General features: G+C 46.4%; 1 protein-coding gene across 4 annotated transcripts in view; it reads right to left on the bottom strand.

The window, feature by feature from the left end:
• The window catches only part of JAK1 (Janus kinase 1), a 436,233-nt gene that overhangs the window by 307,819 nt on the left and 104,082 nt on the right, over positions 1 to 24,332 (bottom strand). Inside the window, exon 1 of one of the 4 annotated variants that reach the window (XM_086953614.1) lies at positions 22,665 to 22,818. The exons of the other annotated variants lie outside the window; for them this stretch is intronic. Coding sequence (XP_086809740.1) covers positions 22,665 to 22,703 — 39 coding nt within the window. The 5' untranslated portion in view covers positions 22,704 to 22,818. Of the gene's footprint in view, positions 1 to 22,664; positions 22,819 to 24,332 lie in introns of those variants that run through there. 4 annotated transcript variants of the gene reach the window in all.

Genomic DNA, 24,332 nt, shown 5'->3' on the forward strand with positions numbered 1-24,332 from the left:
GGCCAGCAGATTAGCAAGCACGGTTGAAAAAGTTGAACCAATCCGTCTACTGGCCATCTCCGAGTTGATACTTCAATCAGAGACTCTACCCAGGCAAGGGGCAAACTCAACTTGAGCAGGTGTACAGTTTCTACAAAGGTCCACACAAAACAAATAAAGTGAATGCTTCTGGGACGTTAATATAACATAGAACCCACCTTATCTCCACCAGTAACTAAAAATAAGAATTGCCAATGCAGATAGGTCTGTCTTATAACTCAAAGTGCCTTTTCAGTTACTGGTGTGTTTAGGTAATTAATACAACATTAATACATGCACTCAGTCACTCATCCTTGCACCCAGGCGTTCATTCATTCATTAACCTCAACTCATCCTTACATTAATTCGCTCATGCATCCAAAATAAAAAATAAATAAAAAAATCATCTAGTATATGCAAAATTATTTAACTGAATAAAAGTAGCAAAGAGAAAAATGCTACTAAATAAATGTGGGGGGCATTTGCTTGCAAATTCAGAATAAAAAAATTAAAAATAGAAGTGAGCCATCTTGGAATGTATGATGATTAACTGTTATACAAATCCAAGATGGCTGACCTATTGTTTCTGAATGTAGCAATAATCTTGTAATGGTAAATAACCTATACACTATGGACTATACCCTTCAAGATAGCCGCTCATTATAGAAGCAGCAAATATGCAGGATGCTCTGCACTGCCAAGGAAATGAGCAGTAGAGGTACAGCTCAGTAGCACTGTCCAGGAAAGAACAAGCATTTGCAATGCAATAGGTCTCGCATTAGGAAAGTTTGAGCGATTGGTATTGTAAATGACAAATATTTGATTTATGTGTTGGCTTTGAAAATAGCGAAATTAATAGCTTTGTCATTTACAATGCCAATAGTTTTAACTTTTGCAAATGTGACACCTATAGCATTTGTAAAGCAGTAGGTGTTGTATTTACGTGACTTAGATGTATTGATATTATAAATAACTGTTTTTGTTTTAAATAATTAATACTTAAAAAAAGTTATTGTAATTTATAAGGGCAATAGCTTTAACTTTTGTAAATAACTTTTGTGAAGATTATGTTCAGTGTATTTTATTGTGACAAAAATGCAGGAACAGAAGTGAAATATTAACATCTTTTTGTGACATTTGTAATAAAGCTTGAAACATTAAGAGAACATATTTGAACCAGTTGTTGAATGGTTGCACAGATTGATTCTGTGGTGGCACTGAGTGATGTGGTGGCGACGAGTGATGCTGTGGCGTTCAGTGATGCTGTGGTAGCGCATAGTGTTGGTGTGGTGCCCCTGAGTGATGTTGTGGTGCCCCTGACTGATGTTGTGGTGCCCTGAGTGATTCTGTGTTGGTGCTGAGTGATGCTGTGAGGATGCAATAGATAGATAGAGTGAGTGCGATCGATAGATAGATAGATAGATAGAGGGAGGGGGATAAATAGATAGAGGACGATAGAGTGAGGGCGATTGATAGAGTGAGTGAGATCGATTGATAGAGTGATGTTGATAGATCGAGTGAGTGCGATAAACAGATAGTAAGGGCGATAGATAGATGGATAGAGAGTGAGGGCGATAGATGGAGTGAGGGCGATAGATGGAGTGAGGGCGATAGATGGAGTGAGGGCGGCAGATGGAGTGAGGGCGGCAGATAGATAGTAAGTGCGATCGATTGATAGATAGAGTGATGTTGATAGATGTAGTGAGTGCGATAGATAAACAGATAGTGAGGGCGGCAGATAGATGAACATATAGAGTGAGGGCGATAGAGAGAAGGGCGATAAGATAGATAGAGTGAGGGCGATAGAGCGAGGGCGATAGATAGATAGTGTGAGGGCGATAGAGTGAGGTTGATAGAGTGAGGGCGTTAGATAGATAGATAGATGAATAGATAGACTGAGGGCAATAGATAGACTGAGGGCGATAGAGTATGTATGTATGTGTGTTCTTATATAGCGCTCGACTTACCCTAGGGCATCTCAGCGCTTGCCTTGGGAACATAGATATATAGATAGATGGTTGTGTGTGTGGGGGAGGATTGTGTGTAGGGGGTTGTTTGTGTGTCTGGGTTGTGTGTGTGTGTGGGGGCGTTGTGTGTGTGGGGGGGTTGTGTGTGTGGGGGGGGTTGTGTGTGAGGGAGTTGTGTGTGTGAGGGGAGGTGCGTTTGGGGTGTGTGTGGGGTTGTGTGTGTGTGTGTGTGGGGTTGTGTGTGTGTGGCGTTGTGTGTGGGGTCTGTGTGGGGGTTGTGTGTGGGGGGCTCTGTAGGGGGGGTTGGGTGGGGGGGTTGTGTGTGGTGGAGGATGATCAACAGATGAGAGAGAAAGGAGAGAGTGAGATAGAGGGAGGAGAGAGAAGGAGAGACAGAGAGAGAGAAAAAGCCTGAATCAGCCCCGTTGTGTTGCAACTCCTTGTAAATCAAAGCACTCTGCCCGGCTGATTAATGAATAAAGTGTATTATTTGTTTCATGGTAAATGTTTATCACGTGAAATTCACACCACCAAACCAGAACCCTGAAGCAGAGTAAGCATGGTCCAATATTTTAAAACCCTGAATATCTACAAGATCATTCTTCGCTATCCATAGACATGGCTTGTCTTTGATCAGCTGGACCCCAATGGATGAACAGCCCAGAACTCTACAGAAAGAACACATGCACTTTGACGCCTCTATGAGACCAAACCAATGGCAGAAACATGCTTACCTAAATATGTCTAAAAACAAACAAATATATGCTTGAAAAAACGCACCACTTCCTTACCCAGCACAATGCTTATTCCCTCCTGCTGGTTTAACGACGCAAGAAATTCTAGAACCTTGCTATTGGGTTACTTTTTTTTTAATTCACAGCAAATGATCAAATAACCATATTCCTGCAGTACAGGCAAGTTCAGCTGCAGGCGTTACATTCAAACCCACACAAAAACAAGTTTCAAAGAATAATGCACATGCTCTTTTATGCACAAGTTGAATCTTCTCCGCGAGAGTTTAATAATTTTGCTATTCACCCCCCCCCCCTCCCACCCCCCCCTCCCATTATTAATTGGCCCTCTGGCAAACTATGAACAGGTCTTGGGATTCTTTTCTGAATGGACATGGTTCTCCTTTTAATAGGAGACCCCCCTGCGTATACCCCATGCCTATACCTTATACTGTTCCATAGGTTCGAATAGATGTCTCTGTGCACAACTCTGCTCTCAACTGTACTATATTCACCACCACCTCGGAAATTATGTCTGAACCTTGGGAATTAAGGCAAACTAGTTAGGACAGTCTTGCACAAAGCCACGTGCCTTAAGATGCCTTTATGGTCATGCTGATGTGTGTTCGCAAACTTGGAGTTTGTATAACTTTGGAGTGTTTTGCAGAGGAGGGGTCGTTTTCAGCACACTAGCAGCATTACAGGCAGTTACGATCCAGTAAAGACCACCGCCTTCGAATTTTCAAAGCAACACTAAAACAACGGGGGCGGCAAATCCAGGTTCCCGGACAGGAAGGAGAAGCTGGGCCCGTCATTTACCACCTGCCGAGGTCAGTGTGTTTATGTGACAGGAGGAGGAGCCTGACGGGGAGCCAAAGGACCCCCCTGAAGGTACAAATGGAAGGCAATGAAAGAGCCCATTCGAGAAATCGCACTCAAGTATTGGATTACTTTAGATGGCGGATGGGGGCGGGGGTTGTCTCTGGAAATAGTTTGTGTAGCAGTTACAAACACGTTACTCCCACTGGGACGTTACACGCACGGGCAAATCAAATCTTACACGGATATTCAGCCCAGTGCACTAACAAGCAGCTCCAATACCGGTTTCTTTTCCTCGGATCAAATAATTCTGTAATCCTGGCGTTACACGCACGGGCAAATCAAATCTTACACGGATATTCAGCCCAGTGCACTAACAAGCAGCTCCAATACCGGTTTCTTTTCCTCGGATCAAATAATTCTGTAATCCTGGTTCATTAAATAACGCGAGCCCTCAAATCATCATATGCATAGATTAGTGAAGGCTTAGAAGCGCGTGAGCGCTATGTGGATTTTAATGGATATGAGTGTCGCAATGCATTCTCCTCCGCCCCTTGCAATTTCCAGCCAAGGGACAGGATTATGTAAAAACATTCCAAGTTCTAAGACGTTTAGAACAAGTATCAAATATATGGAGATAAATATCTGTCTACATCCGTCCGGCAGGGAAATGTCGAACGATGCTCCAGTCCTAATGTAATTCTTTCCCCAGTGATAAAAGGAGGCGCGCTTCCAATTCTGCCGGCGCCAGCTGATTCAATTTATAAGCATTTCCAATGACATAGACCAGAAACGCAAACGAATATTATTAATTACAGTCGGCCAATCGTTCTACAGCGAGGGCAAAGGGCACACAGGGGCGAATCTCAAGTACCAGAAGTGTATTATTATCATGAGTGGATTACATGAATGACTTACTCTTATCAGAGCCGCCGGCCTCTCCTTGGAACAAGCATGACAGCAGGATCTGTGAAACGTGTGCTGCAGTCCGCCGCCGGCCTGCGACCAGGAAGTCAGGCAGGCCGGGCGGGGCAACCGGAAACAGGAAGTAGGAGGGCAGGAGCCTACCCCGCCTCCCACGGAAGAGCCGCGATTGTTTGGAGCACCGGAGCAGGCAGGAGCCTACCCTGCGCCCCGGTGCCGAAGAAGGGAGGAAGAGTCCTGCTGCCGGTGAGTTCCGCTGCACCAAGGAAGCCGGTGAGTGGGGCTTCGCCTTGTTGCTGGGCTGCGAGGGCGGGGGGCATGTGTGTGCGCGGGCGCGCGTGCGACGGCGGGCTGTGTATGTGTGTGAGCGTGCGTGTGTGTATGTGTCTTGGAGTCTGTGTGTATGCGTGTGTGTGTGACTGTGGGGGGGGGGGGGGTTGCCTGTCTGGGTGCCTGCGTGTCCGTGTAAGTGTAAATGCGTGTGCATGCATGCGGGTTAGGCTGACTTGCTGGGAGTATGGGAGGGAAGTGCACGGCGCGGCGCAGGACGGAACGTGCGCGTTCGCGCACCCAAATCTGCCAATCTGCCTTCAAAAGCTCGTGACAGTTTCTTGTCCTCCATTCCCCCGTGTCCGATAGCTATAAGTCTCCGACCCTGGACGCATCCTTCGGATGCGAATTCCAGGGCGAGACCTAAAAAAGGGGAACCTATGAAAGGATAGATGCACGTGACTGGCATGCAAGCCATGGCACTGAAGCACATCCAATATGAAGTGGTTGTGCATGTCTCATCAGGCAAAATATTGACACTCGTAACCCAACGAAGCCGGTGGCTAAAATGCGAGATGCACAGCCCTGTGCTATATGCTGCCATGGGCTGCTGCTGTCGTACAATTTCTGCTTTTGGTGGCAATGCGACTGTCAACGTTTCTATGCATCTCTTTCGCGCACTATGTTATGTGCATCTGAAAAGCACAGTATCACCCACAAGGGTATCTTGGCACTGAGCAGGGGTGCTTGACCCTGCCTATGGGAGGTTGGTTAATTGAAAGCCACGTCTTCAACTTCTTGCGGAATTCAAGATGAGAGGATAAGGCTGCAATGTGTAGCTACGGGTCTTTCCACACTGATGGAGAGATGCAAGACAACTTCTGTCCTCCTGATCTCTATACTGCATACTACTGATTAAGTCGTGTTTGTACACCTTTCATTGGTAATACTGCTGCCCTGACGTGTTTTCTGTGCACATAGTGCAGGCATTTCTTCTGCTTTCACATGGTTTCTGTACACTTGGTGCAGAAAGAATTGCAGCAGTCACATTGTTGCTGTACATCTGAAACAAGAATCAGTCATTCTGACTCATTATGCTTTGTGCTGGTTGCACGATCACAGGTATACTGTTTGATTAGCCTGGTACATGTAGTACTGCTACTGGAGCACTGTTTCTACACTCACAGGGCAGCTAATCCTGGTCATGTTCAATTATTTTTGTAAGAATGATGGACTTGTACTTTTCCAGTTCATTCATTCAACCACATGCGTCTCTAGTACAACAGCACAGAAAGCACATAGGGAGCCACGCACCAGGATTCTAACCAACACATTTTGGCAAAGCTCTGCTATTCTGACTTAAAAGAAAGGATTCTGCACGCACCCAAGAACTCCGATGCAACAGAATTCAATGACTACATAATAAAATGCTATCAAGACCTCTCCCAAGCCGACCTCAACAACAAAAAGAGCTCTCCTGGAAGGGACAGATACTACATAACAGGGGAATTCGATAAGGATAGCCATTCCCTTTTGCCCAGTTTCCCATTAAAAGGGAGACAAAAGTTGATACACACAACAGTGGAAGGGAGAGAATACACAGGCTGACAGAAAAGACTACCTATTTGCCATCTCAGGAAGGGCGGTGTTGTTTAATGGAGGAAGTGGAAGATGGGATAGAGTAGGCAGATACAGAAGGAGTGATGTAAGCCGCACACTTGCCAAGTGAGATGGAGTGTGGTTGAAAGTGCTGCAAAATGGATGACGGCCAGCAGGACCTCAGCAATGGGAACCGGCGTTTAATAGTGAAGTCTTTGACTTGTGAAGACGGAACAGTGAAAAAAAAAAAAGACATCAACAATCAGTAATTTAATTAGACTCCGGGTGGGGGATCGTAGGGTGAAGGTTGACTGTGGGAGTGATAAACCAGAACACCCACGATGTTTTTATTCCCCATGGGGGAGTTAATGCTAGTTGGGTTAAAGTTTGAAATCACTAGTTACAAGTGGGGAGTGGTGTCACTATCAGCTACACTGTTTAGACTCACATCAGCTCAGCGCTAGGATACCCTCTCAGGTGATCGAGCACTCTACAAATCTGAATAACATAACATCAGTAAGACTGATATGATGCACATATGTGAAAAAGCTGCGGATTGGTCAATCAGATACGGGATACAAAAGGGGATTATCAAAAGCAACTCCCAGACCTAATGGTACATTTCATGGAACTACAAGGGACTGAAGTCCCCAGTTAACATTGTCTGTTTACAAGAAGCTCATTTAGTTTTGAAGAATGCCACATGAATGTCCCACAGACGCTAAACCCAATTCTTTGCGTCAGAAAAATTGAAAGTGTGTGGGGTAATGACTGGGATACATAAGGCACTAACTACCCTTTAAGAAGACCCAAACCAAAACGGACACAAAAAAGTTAGGGTATGTTAGCAAGCTGGGGAAATTAGGAAACAATGAGATGACACCGATAGCTTCAAATTTACCCAACACTAACCGAGAAACACACCTTCTTTGCAGGTTAGATTTGAATGTTAATAAGTGGATTAATATGGGCAGAGGTCTTTAATTTGAGGCACGTGGCAGACATCAATAGAAAATAACAACACAACGATCAGATGGGGGACCCTAGGGAATATTTAAAGACCAAACATTGACCTCCCCAGTCAGCACAGATGCCGGCGTAGAAGTACAGACGGAAAGAGCGGTGCTTCACTCTACCCCTGAGCCGCTGCCAGGTGGGGTGAGGTCTTCACTTCTTACAAGTTCGTGAATCACACGACTTGCAAGAAAAGACTGAACGTGGCACCTAGAATCTTCAGGTGATCTCTGTGCTTGTCTTAATACCGGTTTTTTTAACATTCACTGTATATATTTCACTCATTTAATTTTTGCAGTGGCTATAGTCGTTTTGGGTCCTGAAGAAAGCAAGGACAAATCCGTCCCATACTGCTGAAACATGTCGACCTAGTACCCTATCTAGACAGTTATTTGGTAGACTGTCTTGACTATTTTTAATATTGGTAGAGTGGGTATTACCTGAATAAAGTTGTTCCATACTCCCTCATCCAATTTTAAATGCACCTTTTCATTTTGAGTTAGTTATTTTTCCTTTTTTGCACTGCACTATTTGGTCACCCCACGACCACAGCTTACCGTTACAATAGAGTGGTAAGACCATACCATTTCCTATCTCAGTTTAAGGGACCTTTACCATCTGGGTCTTCCTTTGTCTGAGTAGAAGGCGACTGAGTGTATGGTCTCCAAAGGAATCACTAATGATGAAGGGCGGTTCAGAGTGGTGACTGATGGGTATCCTTGACCATCTGCTGAGGTTTCTTGGATAAGTATTGTTTTGTAGACATTTAGGAGTGAAGTGCCAGTTGTTTATTTGCACCATAAATGTACACTGTGTTTAGACCCTTTGGGACTCGTGTTGTTTAATATTTTTTTAGACATCAATAGACACCTGTTGGATACGTTCACAAGTGAGGGGATAGTCTAACCCTTCTGATAATCACTTGTATGTTTGGGCTTGCAAGATGTCTGGCAAGAATTTCACCCAGCAGAGAGGGAATTACATTTTTTCTCCCACAGTCACTAGACATATTGAAGGATTAATGTAGTATGGGGTGCGGGAGTGATGCTGCCAGCAAAGGACAAAATAGAAATGGGACTTATTGCGATCTCACACCATGCTCTAGTTATGTGGGGTTACACATGTCGGATGAATCTCAGAAGAAGGGGACATGGAGAATCGGCCATCCATACCGAAAGACAAAATGTATCAAATTGGAAAGGAGGGGTTAGATCAGGGAACGATCCCAGATAAATTTATATGGGGGGGGGGGTCCAAAAGTAGTCTGGGATGACTTTCAAGCGGTCAGTATTAGGGCACAGGGGCTACAGCCCAGAGACACAGTTGGGCTTTGACAAAGGACAAGCTAGAGGAAGACTTGAAAAACACTAACGAACAATACTAAGCGGAGACTATAGCAGGCACTGATGAAGAGAATCAAAAGAGAAGTTGACTTTGATTTTCCGGACATTAAAAAATATTACATATTGGCCCAAATAAGAATTGGATTTGAAGGAGCACTGACAGAGACAGAAAAATGCTGGTTTCACATGAAAGGGGGTCTAGTGGGCAGAAAGACCTGGGACATACTTTTGCTCCCTAAACACCCTGAAAGGAGGGGGGTGGCATTGTGTCTCCCAAATCATAAGACTGCTTATGGAGACTTAGAACACGCTTTCGAAAGATGTGGGGACTACATAATATCCATCATGACGTACTTCACTACACCACAATCCATATTTCAGATTAGCATAGAGGGAACACATTAAGCTATATGTGAGATATCAGATTGTTGAATGCGGACACATTTTTAGCCAAAAGAAAATTACATTGTTTGAGCTCTGCAAAGGAAAATCAGAGGGAGCTGAAAGGAGTGACTAAGTTGCTTCCAACCCAGCCTCTGGGCTCTCACACCGTTGAATAAGCAGGCAGGTCCCAGAGACCTAAAACCTTCTGAGACGGTATTCACGGCCTACGACTCCACGAAGGATAATCACTCAAATGTATGCAGTTCTCCCTTCATGCCGGAAACCCCTCAGCTGGCCCTTTTATGACCCAATGGGTGAAAATGGTCTGGGAGAGAAATAACAGAAGCTGAATGAGGTAAGTTATGGCGTAATATTCCATGGATAGTATGAAGTGTCCAGAAAAGATAAACCTGGTACAAGATAATGTGTAACTGGTGTATGACTCCTCACAAACTTAAGAACATGTACCCACACTCAGAGGTTAAGTGTTGGAGGGGATGTAGGGTGACATGTGGCATGCATTATGGACATGGTGGAAACTAAAAATGTATTCTGGAGCGAGGTTGTGAGCCATATTAAAAAGGTAAAAGAATTTCCGACACTCAGTAACCCCATAATTACAGTCATAGGAATATGCCCACACGACTTGGGGTGCCCAAAAACTGACTGGACACTCATATCCCCAGTGCTTAATTTGTGAACAAATAAGTGTTTGGCACCGAGGGCGGAAATTGGATTGCACCACAAGCAGTTTCTGAAATATGCACAAGTACGCCATGAATGGCAGGCAGAAGGGGCGCTCTCAGGCCCGTTGCCGGAGTACGCTCCACTAGAGGGTCGTCTGCTACAGGAACAGGTTCCGGATAAACTAGTTTCCTGGACTTACAAAACTCTGCTTAGCAATATGCCGGACAGATTGGTGAAATTGAAAGGTACGTGGGAATCAAATCTGGGGGTGATGGACACACTTGACTGGGAGACGGCCCTGATGCATTCTAGGGAAGTGGCAATAAAATCCCGGCTCCGACTCAGCCAATTTAAAATTCTCCATAGAGTCTATTATGATAGATATCGTTTGCATCAGATGGGACGAGCCAGCGACCCTAATTGTCTAAGCTGTTGAAATGCAGAGGGAAACTTATCATACTATCTGGGAATGTAGAGTCATCCAGAGCTACTGGGCCAAGATAATGGGGGAACTTGGTGAAATACTTGAAACGGCCCTACCGATGGAGCCGAAATTGGTTCTATTTGGGATAACAAATTATGTGGATTTGACCCGACCCCACTTAATTTTTCTAACATTGGCCTTAGTGGAAGCTAAGAGGGATGTGGCTCGGGCTTGGGGAGCTCCACCCCCCCCCCCCCCCGAGAATAGACGAATGGAGGAGGGGAATGGATATTTACATGGCAGCTGAAAGGGTTACATATAAAGCTAGAGGTTGCCCGAAGAAGTTTAATAGAGTGTGGGGGAAATAGAGGCGTTACCATAGTTTGGATGGGGGGGCTTTGAAAGGGTGCGAATTGTCCTACTTGTAGCCCTGGCGCTTAGGGGAGGGATCCCGCTGAGATAACATACTGCAGAAGTAGATGGCGATTTACTGTATACAGGCGAAGAGATCTGTTTTGTGCAACTCTGGAGGTGGTGGGTGGGGGGAGGGCAGAGTATGGTGGACAATCTTATGTGACATGCTTGTTATGTTTCTATGGTTTTAAAAACGCAAATAAAAATAATGTAAAAAAATATTAAATAAGTGTTTGGCCCCTTGTCAGGAGGTCACCGCAGCTGGCACCAGCTCACTGCTCCTACAAGTGTGTCAATTCAGACAATTCCAGGCCGCCAAGGCTGCAGGGAGGGATTTGACGTCATGTAATAGCCACTTTAAGGTATATTGAATTAATAACTAACTGCTGTTGTGCTTGTCGTCATACTAGACAACCAGGGCCACCATGTGACAGACTGTCATAGGTGCCAGTGCCGATCACTGGATATCAACGGCTGAAATTTAGCACTGCATACCCACATTACTAGCAGTCAAACAAGAAATAGGACTGAAGCAGAAATGAGACAGAGATGTAATGCCGTCTGGAAACATCGTATTCAATCAATCAATCAATCAATCAATCAAAGTACTTGTAAAGCGCGCTACTTACCCGTGAGGGTCTCAAGGTGCTGAGGGGAGGGGGAACCGCTGCTGCTCGAAGAGCCAGGTCTTGAGAAGTCTTCTGAAGGTGAGCAGGTCCTGGGTCTGCGGTAGGTGGGTAGGGAGGGTGTTCCAGGTCTTGGCGGCGAGGTAGGAGAAGGATCTGCCGCCGGAGGATGTTCGTTAGATGCGGGGGACAGCGGCGAGGGCGAGGCTGGCGGAGAGGAGCTGGCGGGTGGGGGTGTAGAAGCTGAGTCTGCTGTTAAAGTAGGCTGGAGTGCTTTGTGTGCGTGGGTGAGGAGCTTGAAGGTAATCCTCTTGTCGACGGGAGCCAATGTAGGTTTCTAAGGTGGGGGTGCTGTGGTTGCGGCGGGGGACGTTGACGATCAGTGGGGCAGAGGCGTTTTGGATGCTCTGTAGTCGTCGCAGGTGTTTGGCTGGGATTCCTGCGTAGAGTGCGTTGCCGTAATCCAGTCTGCTGCTGACGAGGGCCTGTGTCACCGTTCTTGTTTCGGTCGGGATCCACTTGTAGATCCTGCGGAGCATGCGGAGGGTGTTGTAGCAGGAGGAAGAGACGGCGCCGACCTGTTTAGACATGGAGAGGGAGAAGTCGAGGATGAATCCCAGGTTGCGTGCATGGTCGGTGGGTGTCGGTGCTGTTCCCAGTGTGGTCGACCACCAGGAGTCGTCCCAGGCTGAAGGGGTGGGTCCGAGGATGAGTACCTCCATCTTGTCAGAGTTCAGCTTCAGACGGCTGTTCCTCATCCAGTCGGCGACGGCCTTCATTCCTTCTTGGAGGTTGGTTTTGGCGGTGTGCGGGTCCTTGGTAAGGGAGAGGATGAGCTGGGTGTTGTCGGCGTAGGAGATGATGTTGAGGTCGTGCTGGCTGGCCACTTGTGCGAGGGGGGCCATGTAGAAGTTGAATAGCGTCGGGCTGAGGGATGAGCCCTGGGGGACGCCGCAGATGATGTTGGTGGCCTCGGATCGGAAGGGCGGGAGGCGGACGCTCTGGGTTCTGCCGGAGAGGAAGGATGTGGTCCAGTCAAGGGCCTTCTCTTAGATTCCTGCTTCTAGGAGGCGTGTCTTTAGAGTGCGATGGCAGACCGTGTCGAAGGCGGCTAACAGGCCCAGGAGGATGAGGGCTGATGTTTTGCCGTTGTCTAGTTGGCGCCTGATGTCGTCTGTGGCGGCGATGAGGGCTGTCTCGGTGCTGTAGTTGCGTCTGAATCTGGACTGGGACGGGTCCAACATGTTGTCTTCCAGGTGGCGGGCCAGTTGCATGTTGACGATTTTTTCGATGACCTTCGCCGGGAATGGGAGCAGGGAGATGGGCCGGAAGTTCTTGAGGTCCTTGGGGTCCGCCTTGGGCTTCTTGAGGAGGGCGTTGATTTCGGCGTGTTTCCAGCTTTCCGGGAATGTCGCTGTTTCGAAGGAGATGTTGATGACCTTCCGTAGTTGGGGTGCGATGGCAGCGTCTGCTTTGTTGAATACGTAGTGTGGGCACGGGTCTGACGGAGATCCTGAGTGGATGGAGTTCATGACCTTGCGTGTCTCGTCGTTGTTGACATTGGACCTGGAGGTCAGGCGGTTGGTGCTGGTGATGTTCACAGGGGAGGTGGGGTCTGGCGTAGTAAGGACGGTCATGGTGTTGAAGCGGTCATGGATGTTAGCGATCTTGCGGTGGAAGAAGATGGCTAGTGAGTTGCACAGTTCTTGTAAGGGCGGTATGTCGTTGGCGTTGGCGCTGGGGTTGGAGAGTTCCTTTACTATGCTGAAGAGCTCTTTGCGGTCGTGTGCGTTGTTGTCCAGGCGGTCTTTGAAGGAGGATCTCTTGGCTAATCTGAAGAGGTGGTGATGTCTGCGGGTGGCGTCCTTGTGGGCTGCGTGGTTGTCCGGAGTGCGTTAGTGGAGCCATATCTTCTCCAGTTTCCGGCATGCACGTTTGGAGGCCTGCAGCTCGTCGGTGAACCTGGTGGCTCTCTTGCTGGCGTAGTTATTGGAGGGTTTCTTGAGTGGGGCGAAGGTGTTGGCGCAGTCGTCGATCCACTGTCTGAGGTTGCGGGCTGCGATGTCTGGGTTGGTAGGGTCGGTGGGTGGGTTTTGGGCGAGGGTGGTGATCAGCTGGTCTTCAGTGACTTTGCTCCAGCAGCGGCGAGGTAGCTGTTGGGTCCGGTGGTGCGTGGTTGGTTTGTTGAAGGTGAAATGGATGCAGTGGTGGTCGGTCCAGTGGAGTTCAGTGGTGTGGTTGAAGGTGACGTGGGTGCCTGTGGTGAAGATGGGGTCCAGCGTGTGGCCGGCGGCTCTTATTGAGCATTTGCAAAATGAAAACACAGGTACGTCATGCCCAAGGAAGTTAAGACACCGACTTTTTATTGGCAGCTATGTCCTACAGCAAATAACTGAGACTGTGGAGAAATGCGCACCTTGTAACAAGGTAAACCCTCATAATAACCAATACCTATGATATTCGGTAAGATTGATTGTGCAGCTGGAACTGGTTAAAGGAGGGGCAGGGTATAAGGGCGGGTCTCAGTTATGCAATAACCTACTTCTCAGTACAGAGAATAATGAATGATTCTGTGCCAGTATTATTTGATGGAAAAATAAACAAATGCCTGATGGCAAGAACAGCAATACACTGTTGCCAATTAGTTGCACAAACAACTTTAAAGGCAACAAACCATCAAATCCTGCTGACAAAAATGGTTTTAAGAACAACAATTATAACAGATATAGACTAAAGTTTTAGGCCACCCATGCTACAAAGTGTAGCCATAACACTAAGTGAAAGCTTCCTGCAGGTCATCAGTGGCTGGATAAGCTTTCCCATGCCGCAGAAACATGGCCAAATTAAGTTTTTAGTGTCTACTGTGACACACACCAACCGGGAAACAGAGATCAGGCAAACAGAATAGGAGAGCAAGGCATGCATAAACAAGGGCACTTTCTCACGTGTCTTCCAGTAAGGGGACCGAGACAGGCCAGTTTGTTTGCCCCCACACGGCACACGTTCCAGTATGTTGTGTGGTATTTGGGAAGGTGTCGTGCCAGGCGAGTCACACAGCACATATTAAGCGGGGGCTTTGTAAATTGCACGTGTGTTTTGCTAAATCATATAGTGAATTCGCTACTAGAGTGGCGCGGTTCACCCCCCATAGGAATATTTCCCCGCCAGGGTGTCCTGCCACGGCTTGCAGTGCGCTGCTTTTCCTTGCTTTGCCTGTTGAAAACTGCCAGCCGCCTGCCTGCGTGTCTGCACTTCCAGCCATGATATCACCACCTGACGTCAACTGACCCAGCTGTACAAGGGGCACGGAAGCACCCTGGCAGGCCCGAGGAGGGGCTGCTGCCCAAGCAGAGCTACTTCCCCTCACACTCTCTGGGCTCAGAATCCATAAGGGGGGTGGGGGGGGGGGGGGGTTATTTATAGACCCTGAAGAGGAAGGCCCGCAATTCCTCGCACAGCTGCGCCATAACAAAAGGGGACATCACAAACTTCTGGCTTCCGGGGTGAGTGCTTACGAAACGAACAGAAATCAGAATTTTTGGCACTGAGCGAATGGGCACACCTGCATATCGAGTGCATCTTTCCTAGCATGGGCAAAGGCAGGTAGCCCAAGAGACTTAAGCCAATATAACGTGCATCCACGACGGAACATATCTACAATTAAGCCTGCCAAGAACTTCCAGCAGGTACAACGGGGTTGCAGCTGGTGATTTCTTCACAAGTACAGACAAATCTGCAGTAGTTAATCAAACGCAAGGGGCTGGAAGTGAACGCAACCAGGCGCGATTTGTTTGGTAATGCTCACATTTTTACGCGTTTTGTCGTTGTGTTTGTAGTATATTTATATAGCGCTAGTGCCCCGCACGAGGCGCTATTCACAGACTTGATCCCATCCTTTCCAAGCCTGGAAATAGTCAGACAAGGGCTGGAGTAACTCCACGTCCTGGGAGGGGAGGGAAGGGAAGAACTTCTTCCAGAGTTGGTGTCAAGGATGTGGAAGAAGGTTTCGCTTTCACCTTGCAGGACATGCAGCTGTCACATGACGATCACACTTGGAAACCTGCGCCTGGTGCAGCGTTCCAGGCGGTCTTCCAGAATGGTTGGTTGCTCATTGACCACTGTGTATTACACATGAATTTGGATTACTTCCAATATAATACACGATATGGTGCATAATTTGAAGCGCTCTCCAAAAACATCTGTTTCAAGTAATGAAATTGCTAAAAACTCCGCACACAGGGTGCAACACCAAACATTTTCATACATTAACTGGCAACTCCCAGCTGTAGATTGCTGTATTCAGGCTTTATATAAGTGATAATATGGCCCAGATGGAGTTAACTTTCATAATTGATGGACAATGCAAAGGCCATGGTGGGAAGCAACAACAAGCATTAGAAATGCAATAGGTCTCGCAGCATTAGAGTTAGTGCTTTTAGAATTGTTAATGGGTTTTTTTGTAAATCTTTAGCATGAGGTTGAGGGTGAGTGAGGGTGAGGCTGAGGGTGAGGGTGAGGGTGAGTGAGGGTGGGTGAGGGGTTGAGGGTGAGGGGTTGAGGGTGAGGGGTTGAGGGTGGGTGAGGGGTTGAGGGTGAGTGAGGGTGAGGGGTTGAGGGTGAGTGAGGGTGAGGGTGAGTGAGGGAGGGTGAGGGTGAGTGAGGGTGAGTGAGGGTGAGTGAGGGTGAGTGAGGGTGAGTGAGGGTGGGTGAGTGTGAGTGTGAGTGAGGGTGAGTGTGGGTGAGTGGGTGAGGGGTTGAGGGTGAGTGAGGGTGAGGGGTTGAGGGTGAGTGAGGGTGAGGGGTTGAGGGTGAGTGAGGGTGAGGGGTTGAGGGAGGGTGAGGGAGGGTGAGGGGTTGAGGGTGAGTGGGGGTGAAGGTGAGTGAGGGTGAGGGTGAGTGAGGGTGGGTGAGTGTGAGTGAGGGTGAGTGTGTGTGTGGAGCGATATGAATTAAGGGACTAACTGCTTGCCCGCATAAACATGTGTATATTGCTCAGTGTTCACACCTTCCAAAATGTGCGTTCACTTCGACACTATCACTTCATTCCATATTCCTCATGAAAAGTTGCATACAGAAAGGAAATAACTAATGTGTAGAAAGATGGTGTTCCTTTGCCATATTAGTAGGAATAAATAGGACTTACTGCTGTGACCATTTGTTTGTATGTAAGTACACTCTTGCAATTCAGACAACAGGGCCTAGAATAAGGAGGCCCAGTAACCAGGGTGCAGCACGGTCCTCCTCGCACCCGAGGGCGTGTGAAGGACGTGCACCCCTCACCCTCGAGCCTCGATGGATCTGTCCCGCTCAGACTCCCTCAGCATAGGCCCGGGCTCCCATGGCTCTGTCAGATGCGTTGTACATTCTAGGAATATCTCAGCCAGAGGGCTGGAGCGACCGACGGACGGAAGCTGCGTGCACGAAGCGCGTCACTGATGCTTATATATCATATACGAACAGTAGCGTCTCTGTTGAGATAGGAAACCATTAATAACGGATCGGTTATGTGCACTTATCTAGACAGTGTGTACACACAACCCATGATAGACGGGGACAGCTGACAGACATCTCTTTGTGTTGCTTCACTGTCTTTATGCATTTATGCTGCATTTAGGTTTGAAGACTCCTATATTTGATCACACTCAGTACATTTTGATTTATTTTAAGGGCGAAACGTACATTACGTGACGGCTGATGTATGAACGTAAACAGTGGCAATTGTGGGAGAGGCGGGTGTGAACTTGCGTGGTGTGTGTCTGTATACGTGTGCTTGTCTGGTAGGGGCATGGTACAGAAATGTAAGAATGTGTGTGTGTAAGCGTGCGTGTCTGAGTGTGTATCTAAGTGCGTGTTTATATCTGTGTTTGAGCGTGTGAGGGCAATGTGTGTACGTCTGTGTTTTTGTGTGAGTGCATGTGTGTTTGTTAATAAGATCATCTGCGTTTGCGTGATTGTGTATCGATATATGTGTGTGTCAGTGTGAGGATGTTTGTGCGTATCTGCGTGTCGTAGAGGGTAGGTGTATGTATTCGTGTGTGAGTGTGTCTTTGGGTGTGTGTCTGGGTACTTGTTTGTTTATTTGTGTCTTTGGGGGCGTGATTTGCTATATATGTGTGTATTCGTTTTTGTGTATATCTGAGTGTGTGCCGGTGTATATGTTTGTGTAATATGTACGTTAGCTTGATTGTGTATTAGTGTGTGAGAGAGAGAATGTCAGCGTTGTTCAAATAATAACACTGTTTTGCAGGTTACTCTGTCATTGATTCAAAATTTCAGACCGGTTTCTAGAGCCATACGCACGCTGTAATTATGGTGTACATTGCAACTGCATAGGATTCAAAATTGAGGACCATTTCGACACTAAACAGTTTTTGAGGTATTTGCAGCGTTTACAAATGTACTGAGTAGGTGTACAACGTCTGTCATTGCCAGTGGGGTGTACATGTCAAGATGAAATTTGCATATTGTACATTGCTCATTGGTGAGCCTATTTAGTGCGGTTGTGTAGATTTGCCAGCGGTTAGAGTGCGCAGGGCCGCCTGCAGCGGGGAGTGAAGCCAGCAGGCGTGTGAGGCGGCCGGGGAGCCGGGGAGGAGTGCGGGAACAGACGGGAGGAGAGTGGGAGGAGAGTAGGAGGAGTAGGGGAGGCACGGCCTAGCGGCCGTGCAATCAAGAAGTAAGGGGGCGGGAGAGTAGGCAAGGCAGGCGGCTGGGGCCATGTGCACGCGCTTTTAAGCTCAATGCGCATGCGCATTGAGCTTAAAAGTCACGGGCACTGCAAGGAATCGCCACGATTCCTTGCAAGTTAGATAAAGAGTCGATGAGCCCCCATAGTCTCGCTTGCTCGATGCGCATGCGCATCGACAGGCGAGACCTAAAAACCGTACACACTTCAATGTAATCCAAGCAGTGAGTGAAGAATAACGGCTTCTTTATTCAAGCAAATTAATCTATATATCCCAGTCTGCGTTTTCAAAGAAGCAGCTGCTTTAACACAGCAGCACTGAGCATCTAGAAGAATCTCAAACGTCCTTAATTTCTGATGCCATTCTGCCCAGAAAGACACATTTATTTAAATGCACACTGATCCATACGGATATTCAAGTCTATTTCTTAATGTAAAGCGATATTCCCAGAAGCCTTATCGTGTGAATAAAGGCAAACTTAAAAATGAAAAGAGGTTTTTAAATCAAACTGAATGCCAGATTAAAAGAGGGGCATCTTCTACTAAAAGAAGTGTGTGCACCTGGGCAGGATTTTCATCGAGTCCACTGGGTGCAACACAATATGTTTTACACAAACTATTTTCTTCTGAAAGGCAGACAGAGCACCGGTATTAAAAGTGTCTTCTTGTGCATCCAGGTAAAATGAATTCATTAATGGTTAGTGAATAGCATTGTAAATAGGATAGGTTAGATGTATTTCATTTTTATTCGTAAGAAACGTCTGTATTGTTTGTAGCATTGAGATCTCATTTGTAAAGGTTTGGTTTAAAATATCACAATAGCTTTATTTAATTCCAAAGCATACAACTCATACATATTTTTAAATTAAATCATGTAGTAATGCATAATCTGCTTTTCCTTTGATGCATAGTTTAGTTGAATATGAAGCAGAATGTGGTCCCCCATAGTCACACAATTCTAATGGCCTGCTCCTAACTGCTTACACTTTTGAGTCCTCATGAAGGACTCCATAATTTAAATACTCATCAAGTCTGCTGTGACCTGCTAGTCATCAGTATGAAGAACTAAGGACCACAAAACCCGGTAACAATAACATTTTATTTGCAGCATCAAAACACTGGAAAGCCTGCAGTATGAAGCACTGTATAAAAATGAGAGGCTGCTTTAGATCTTGGTGGATATCTGGTCCGCCGTATTACAAGTGCATTGTGGCCTAAGGCATTTGTAATACGGCGGACGGGATATCCATCTTATTTGTGATGGGGTATTCCATCCGCCAAGATCCAAATCGGTCCCTAATTTATTAATATACAGCCATTGCTGTTTAGCCTTGAACTGAAATTGAAAATGTAATAGTAGCAATGTTTCTTTCCAACATCTTAATTCAGCTGGATCTCCTCCTACAAGTCACACCACCCCCAAAATGTGGCTTTAATAATAATTAAATGCTACCGGCAGTATTACACTTTCTCCATACTTTACTATTAGTAACAGTTTAGATGTACAATGTTAAAACCAGAATCACAAATTCCATGATCACAGCTCAAAAACGTCACTGAGAAACTGAATCACTAAATCTAAAACCATGTGACAGTCCAAATCCAGTCAGGCCCTTTATCTGCACTGGCTCTGCTCCATCTAACAACAAATGGCCTGATTTGGTGATGGAGACAAGATAAAGTAAAGTTTAGGTCAAGCATACCAAACCGTGCAGGCCGTCTGGTTGCAAAAGACCAACAGCATATAGTGGGATTAAAGCCCGCCCATTGTTTATTATTGATTATTGTCACTCAAGTGCTTGATTCTTATTTGATGGCTTATCTTGTCCAAGTTATGTCTGTCCCTCCCCTGGAGCATAGCCTCTTTATTTGTGTTCATCACTGCTCACTTTTTTAAGGGAACTATTTCTTCTTTTTGTTTAAGCACTCCATAAGTGTGCATGTTTTCCATCCGTCTCCCTTGTGTGCTTCTCTTCATGTTGCACTCTCCTGTCCATGTGATTCTCTCCCACACGCCGTGCTGTTCTCCCTTGCCTGTTTGCTGCTCTACCCCAATGCTCCATGTTGCTCTCGCTAATGTACGTCACCCCTCACCATTCTATTCTCTCCCTCATACTTATTTACTTCAACCACTTATCCCTCCTGCCTAAATTGCATCTTTCACCTCACCTCAAACGCTCTTCTGCTCAAACAACCTGCGGTCCTATTTTTTTTTCTTTTCTTTAATTTATCTAATTCTATGTTTTTATGGAAGGCCATGAAGCATATTGCTGCTGACCCTCCCGTTATTTAAATAAAAGCACTTTCGCTCTAGTTTATTTTTTTCCTTTTACTGCTCCAATGCAGAACAGTAAATAAAAAAAATGGTGCCTACTGAAAATACATGAAAAGATGTACCTTTAAGGGCATATTAACCCTGGAGACAAACAGCAACTGCAAGAGAAGTAAATGGTGCATGCGACGGCTATGGCTGTCAGTATGCCTAGGGCATTCTGTCAACCTGGGGGGTTCACTAAAAAGTAGAAGGCTTTGCTCTCATTTGAGAAATATTTGAGCTCTGTCGCTGATGCCTTGGAACAATGGTCATGCACAGTGTGAGAAGTGTTTAAATCTAGGTATTAGTCAAATGAGAATCCGAGATTGTACCCTGCATTAGGTAGACCAAGAAAAGGTAAAGGCAGCAGGCCTAGACACAAACCCAACAGCCAGGAAAATGAGGCGGCTAGAGAAAGAGCACAACCCTATGTGTGACCCAGAGGACCTACAATCAGCCCCAGGGTACACAAACTACCCAGAGGAAACGTCTTTGAGGGGGGCAATAATGTGCAGATGTTCTTCTCCAGGGTTTTTCCAATGCATTGAACTATATCATAATTTGTATTGCCCTAAGTGTTGATCTGTCCAAGGATTTGCATGAGGTTCACTGGAGTATCCACACCAGTGTATAACCACAGGTGGAATATTCCAGGGCTGTCGGCACAAGCTGTAGTTTTTAATCGGAGTGAAGGGCAGTTTGAATCAACAGAAGGAATCTATGATTAAGGGTTTCCTGATCTAGCTGTTTAGATATGGATCATAAAATCATTATGGCTGATACATTACAGTAGTGACATTTCTCGTCTTAGCTGGCGAAAGAGAACAAGGCATATAAAAGAGAGAATGTCTAAGTCTGCCATGTCAGTCCGTCTTTGCCACATGCAGGGCCATTGACTGTAAATTACTTCGAGGTAAAAACTTGGCATGGTCCTGCAATTGTGCATAATCACAACTCACAGTAGTGTATACTTGTCTTGAAATGTTTTTGAATAAAGTGCAATACCGAGGACCTCTCCTTCTTGGCCATATTGAGTAAGTTGCGGACTCTTGTGTGTGATTTCTTGTAAGCAAAATATGCAAGATGTGGACGGGGAATGTGTAGTCCCTGCCAGGCAACCATTTAATAATTCTATGGGGACCAAGTCTGGAGGGTACCAAAGTTTCCCAAATTGTCTCACGTTGTGTTGAGTGCAGAGTCTGAAAGCTTATTAAGATGTGAAAAAGAGCTCTGCTACAGTTCAATAAAGAGAAGAGTTTTTTTTATTAGGTAAAGAGAAAAGCAATTGGTATTTCCATTATGGACTTAAACAAAAGAGTCACTACAGCAAACGTAGCATCCTAAATCAGGTATGGGAGTTGCTTGCAGTAGAAAAGTTGTGATCATGTGATTGGGACAAGCTGAGTGCATAAGGAAAGCTCTCAATTGAATATGAAGACTACATTTTGCACGGGCTGGGTTAATCACTTAAAGCTGGAGGTCAGAAGGCTTAAGCCCAAAAACATTCGGCCCTTCCAACCAAGATTAATTTAGCAGTGAATGCCCATGCAGACCCAGAAACCCATCAAGCATTGCTTAAAGTCAGCTGGAGCAATACCAAAACCCGCTCCTAAACAGAGGAGAAACTTACAATCATGGTTTAAAAGGGAAAGCAACAATTGGTTGCATACAAATTGGAGAGTGGCACCCTATTAAGCACGGAGGGAAAGAAATGTCCTTATTAATTGATGGCTTTCTTTTTTTTTACGTCAAATAGTATATATTCCTAGACTGCAGTTTTAATGCAGCAATGGGATCAGAGCACTGCTGGCAAGCATGGTCAGTAGATCTGGCCTGGAACGGGACTCACCATGGGTAGGCTACATGGAAGTGGTCATCACCGCACAGCACTCCGAAACGCTTCGGTCCATTCCCAAGACTGTCCAAGAAGAATCCTCAAGAGCTGCCTGCAGTCACTATGACAAAGAGGTCATCTGCCCAAGCCTATGTCTGAGCACACACAGGCTCTGGTGATCGAGTGAGGCCGAGAGGTAGTCGGTCCAGACCTTAAAACCATCAACTGTGATACGCGGGGTCCCAGACAATGCAGCAAGGATATTCATTTGGCAAACTGTGTTGTCTGCTGTACTAAGGAAGGCAGCAGTCTGTCAGAAAAACTGATGGGAAGATTAGGCCAAGAGCACATCTCGGTGGAGCAGCTCACAGTGTCCAACCAGAACAGCTGCAGGAGATCACTGACGCAATCCTGTGAAATGTGGCTTTGGAGACAAAATGAGGAAGGGAAAACTACTGTGGATTCTCCTAGTAGAACTAAAATAAACACCGGGCATCTCTCTATTACATGTAAATGACCACACAGCAATCAGTAGAGGCCGACAATTCCTTGCCCTCGAAAATATACAGTGTATTGGTACACTATAAATGCTTTTATATAGCGCTTCCTACCGCAGACGAAGCGTCGCAGCACCTTAGAGGACACAGCATAAAATCCTTTAAATTCAGAAGTCCCTCTTCTGTTCTGACTGCACTCACTCCAGATCTGGGATCTTAGTCCAGTGCGCTGCCATGCGCTCAGTGCTCGCACGTCAATATAACAGATCTATTATCACCACAGCTCTAAGAGAAGACATTAGCGAACCACTTGTAAAGCAATTAACTTACAGAGCCCTGAATCAAAGTTATGAATAGAACATTATATAATTAAACTCTACTTGGCCCCCGCCTGGATGACAGCGGGAATCTGGGCTGTTAGTGACATTAATCACAGATATCTTTTCAGCAGCGATTCACACTATCTGAGCAGCTTTTAGAAGACTTTTAGGGTAAATGCACAGTTCACGTGGTGCATCTCAAAACGTTAATTTCTATTAAACAGAGCTAATGTATTAAGCCGAATAAAGAAGTCAAAGTGAACCATTTCTCATTTGTAGACGGTAATCCCCAATACTGAACCGCGAAGGACTCACAGGCCGCATCTCTAACCTGACCAAGGTTTGTTCCTATGGGAAGACTGGCGAGGGATTGCAGAGAGGTGAACAGATTAGACAGATCCCCGCTCCAGCTGTCTCACTCACTGGTTACATGTCTGTCCTCTTCACCCCGGCACAGCTCGCCGACAACGCCTTCGGTGCAGTGCGGCTTGTCGACCCACACACTCTCCGGTTAGATGTCCTCTTTTGACGGCTGCTTTGTTCAGCCGATCAGAACATGGCGCCTTTCCTCGAGCCCGTGGACTCTCAGCACCATCATCCAAGCCTTGCCGAGCTTTGACTCAGGACTCACAGCACATCCCTGGAGTCCCAGAAGAGGAGCAGACTGAACAGCCTGTGTGTTTACATTACAGAGAGTTAAAGTCCTCGATTCCCACAACTCTCACGAGTTGGTCGAGGACCATATCCCTATCCCTCAGCTTTTGTTGTGCAGAGCAAATGGTGGGGACAAGGGTCTAGGGGGCCACCAGCCGAGCAAGAGTGCCTTCAGAGCCCTGCTGGACGTCAACTGAGATCACTCTAGACTGGCCTATAGAGGAAGGAGCCATGGACATGGATGGAGGACAGTGCTGCTGGGACAGAGGTCCTCTGCAGGGCTTAGAAGTGGTCTAACCGGTCCTTTTCTTTCTGACCTGCTCCTTGTTTTATAGGTCTCGCGCCTAGCGGTGCACTGCGCAGCACGAGACCTTTAGTGAGTGAAAAACAGAGAATCTAAGCTGACCTAGGAATCGCACACGCTTGTGCATGTGCAATTCCTATTGTGTTACGTGATTGACCTTTGCGTGCGTCTTTTAATAAAAGACTGCACGCAATTGGCCAAAGGCGGGCGCGTTGCTCCGCCCACGGCCTATTGGTGTCTATTACGCGTTGGTGCGCGTAATACACACCAATAGGCCACGGCTCGCAATGGCCCACACGCGTGCACCACTAGCGGGCTTTTTTTTTTTTCAAGCAGAAGTTAAAGCGAATGCTTTCCCTGCCACTTGTTCAAACATGCACCTTCTATCCATTTTGGGACTTGTCCATACTTTGAAGCTGAAAACAGTAAGAAGCTGTTCTGCGCACTCTCAAGCCCTGTGAGAAAACTAAGACTGACTAATAGGACGGAAACGAGTAAAAGCCC

The sequence above is a fragment of the Lissotriton vulgaris genome, chromosome 1_1, assembly GCF_964263255.1.
Source record: "Lissotriton vulgaris chromosome 1_1, aLisVul1.2, whole genome shotgun sequence".
In the NCBI taxonomy this organism is placed as follows: Eukaryota; Metazoa; Chordata; class Amphibia; order Caudata; family Salamandridae; genus Lissotriton; species Lissotriton vulgaris.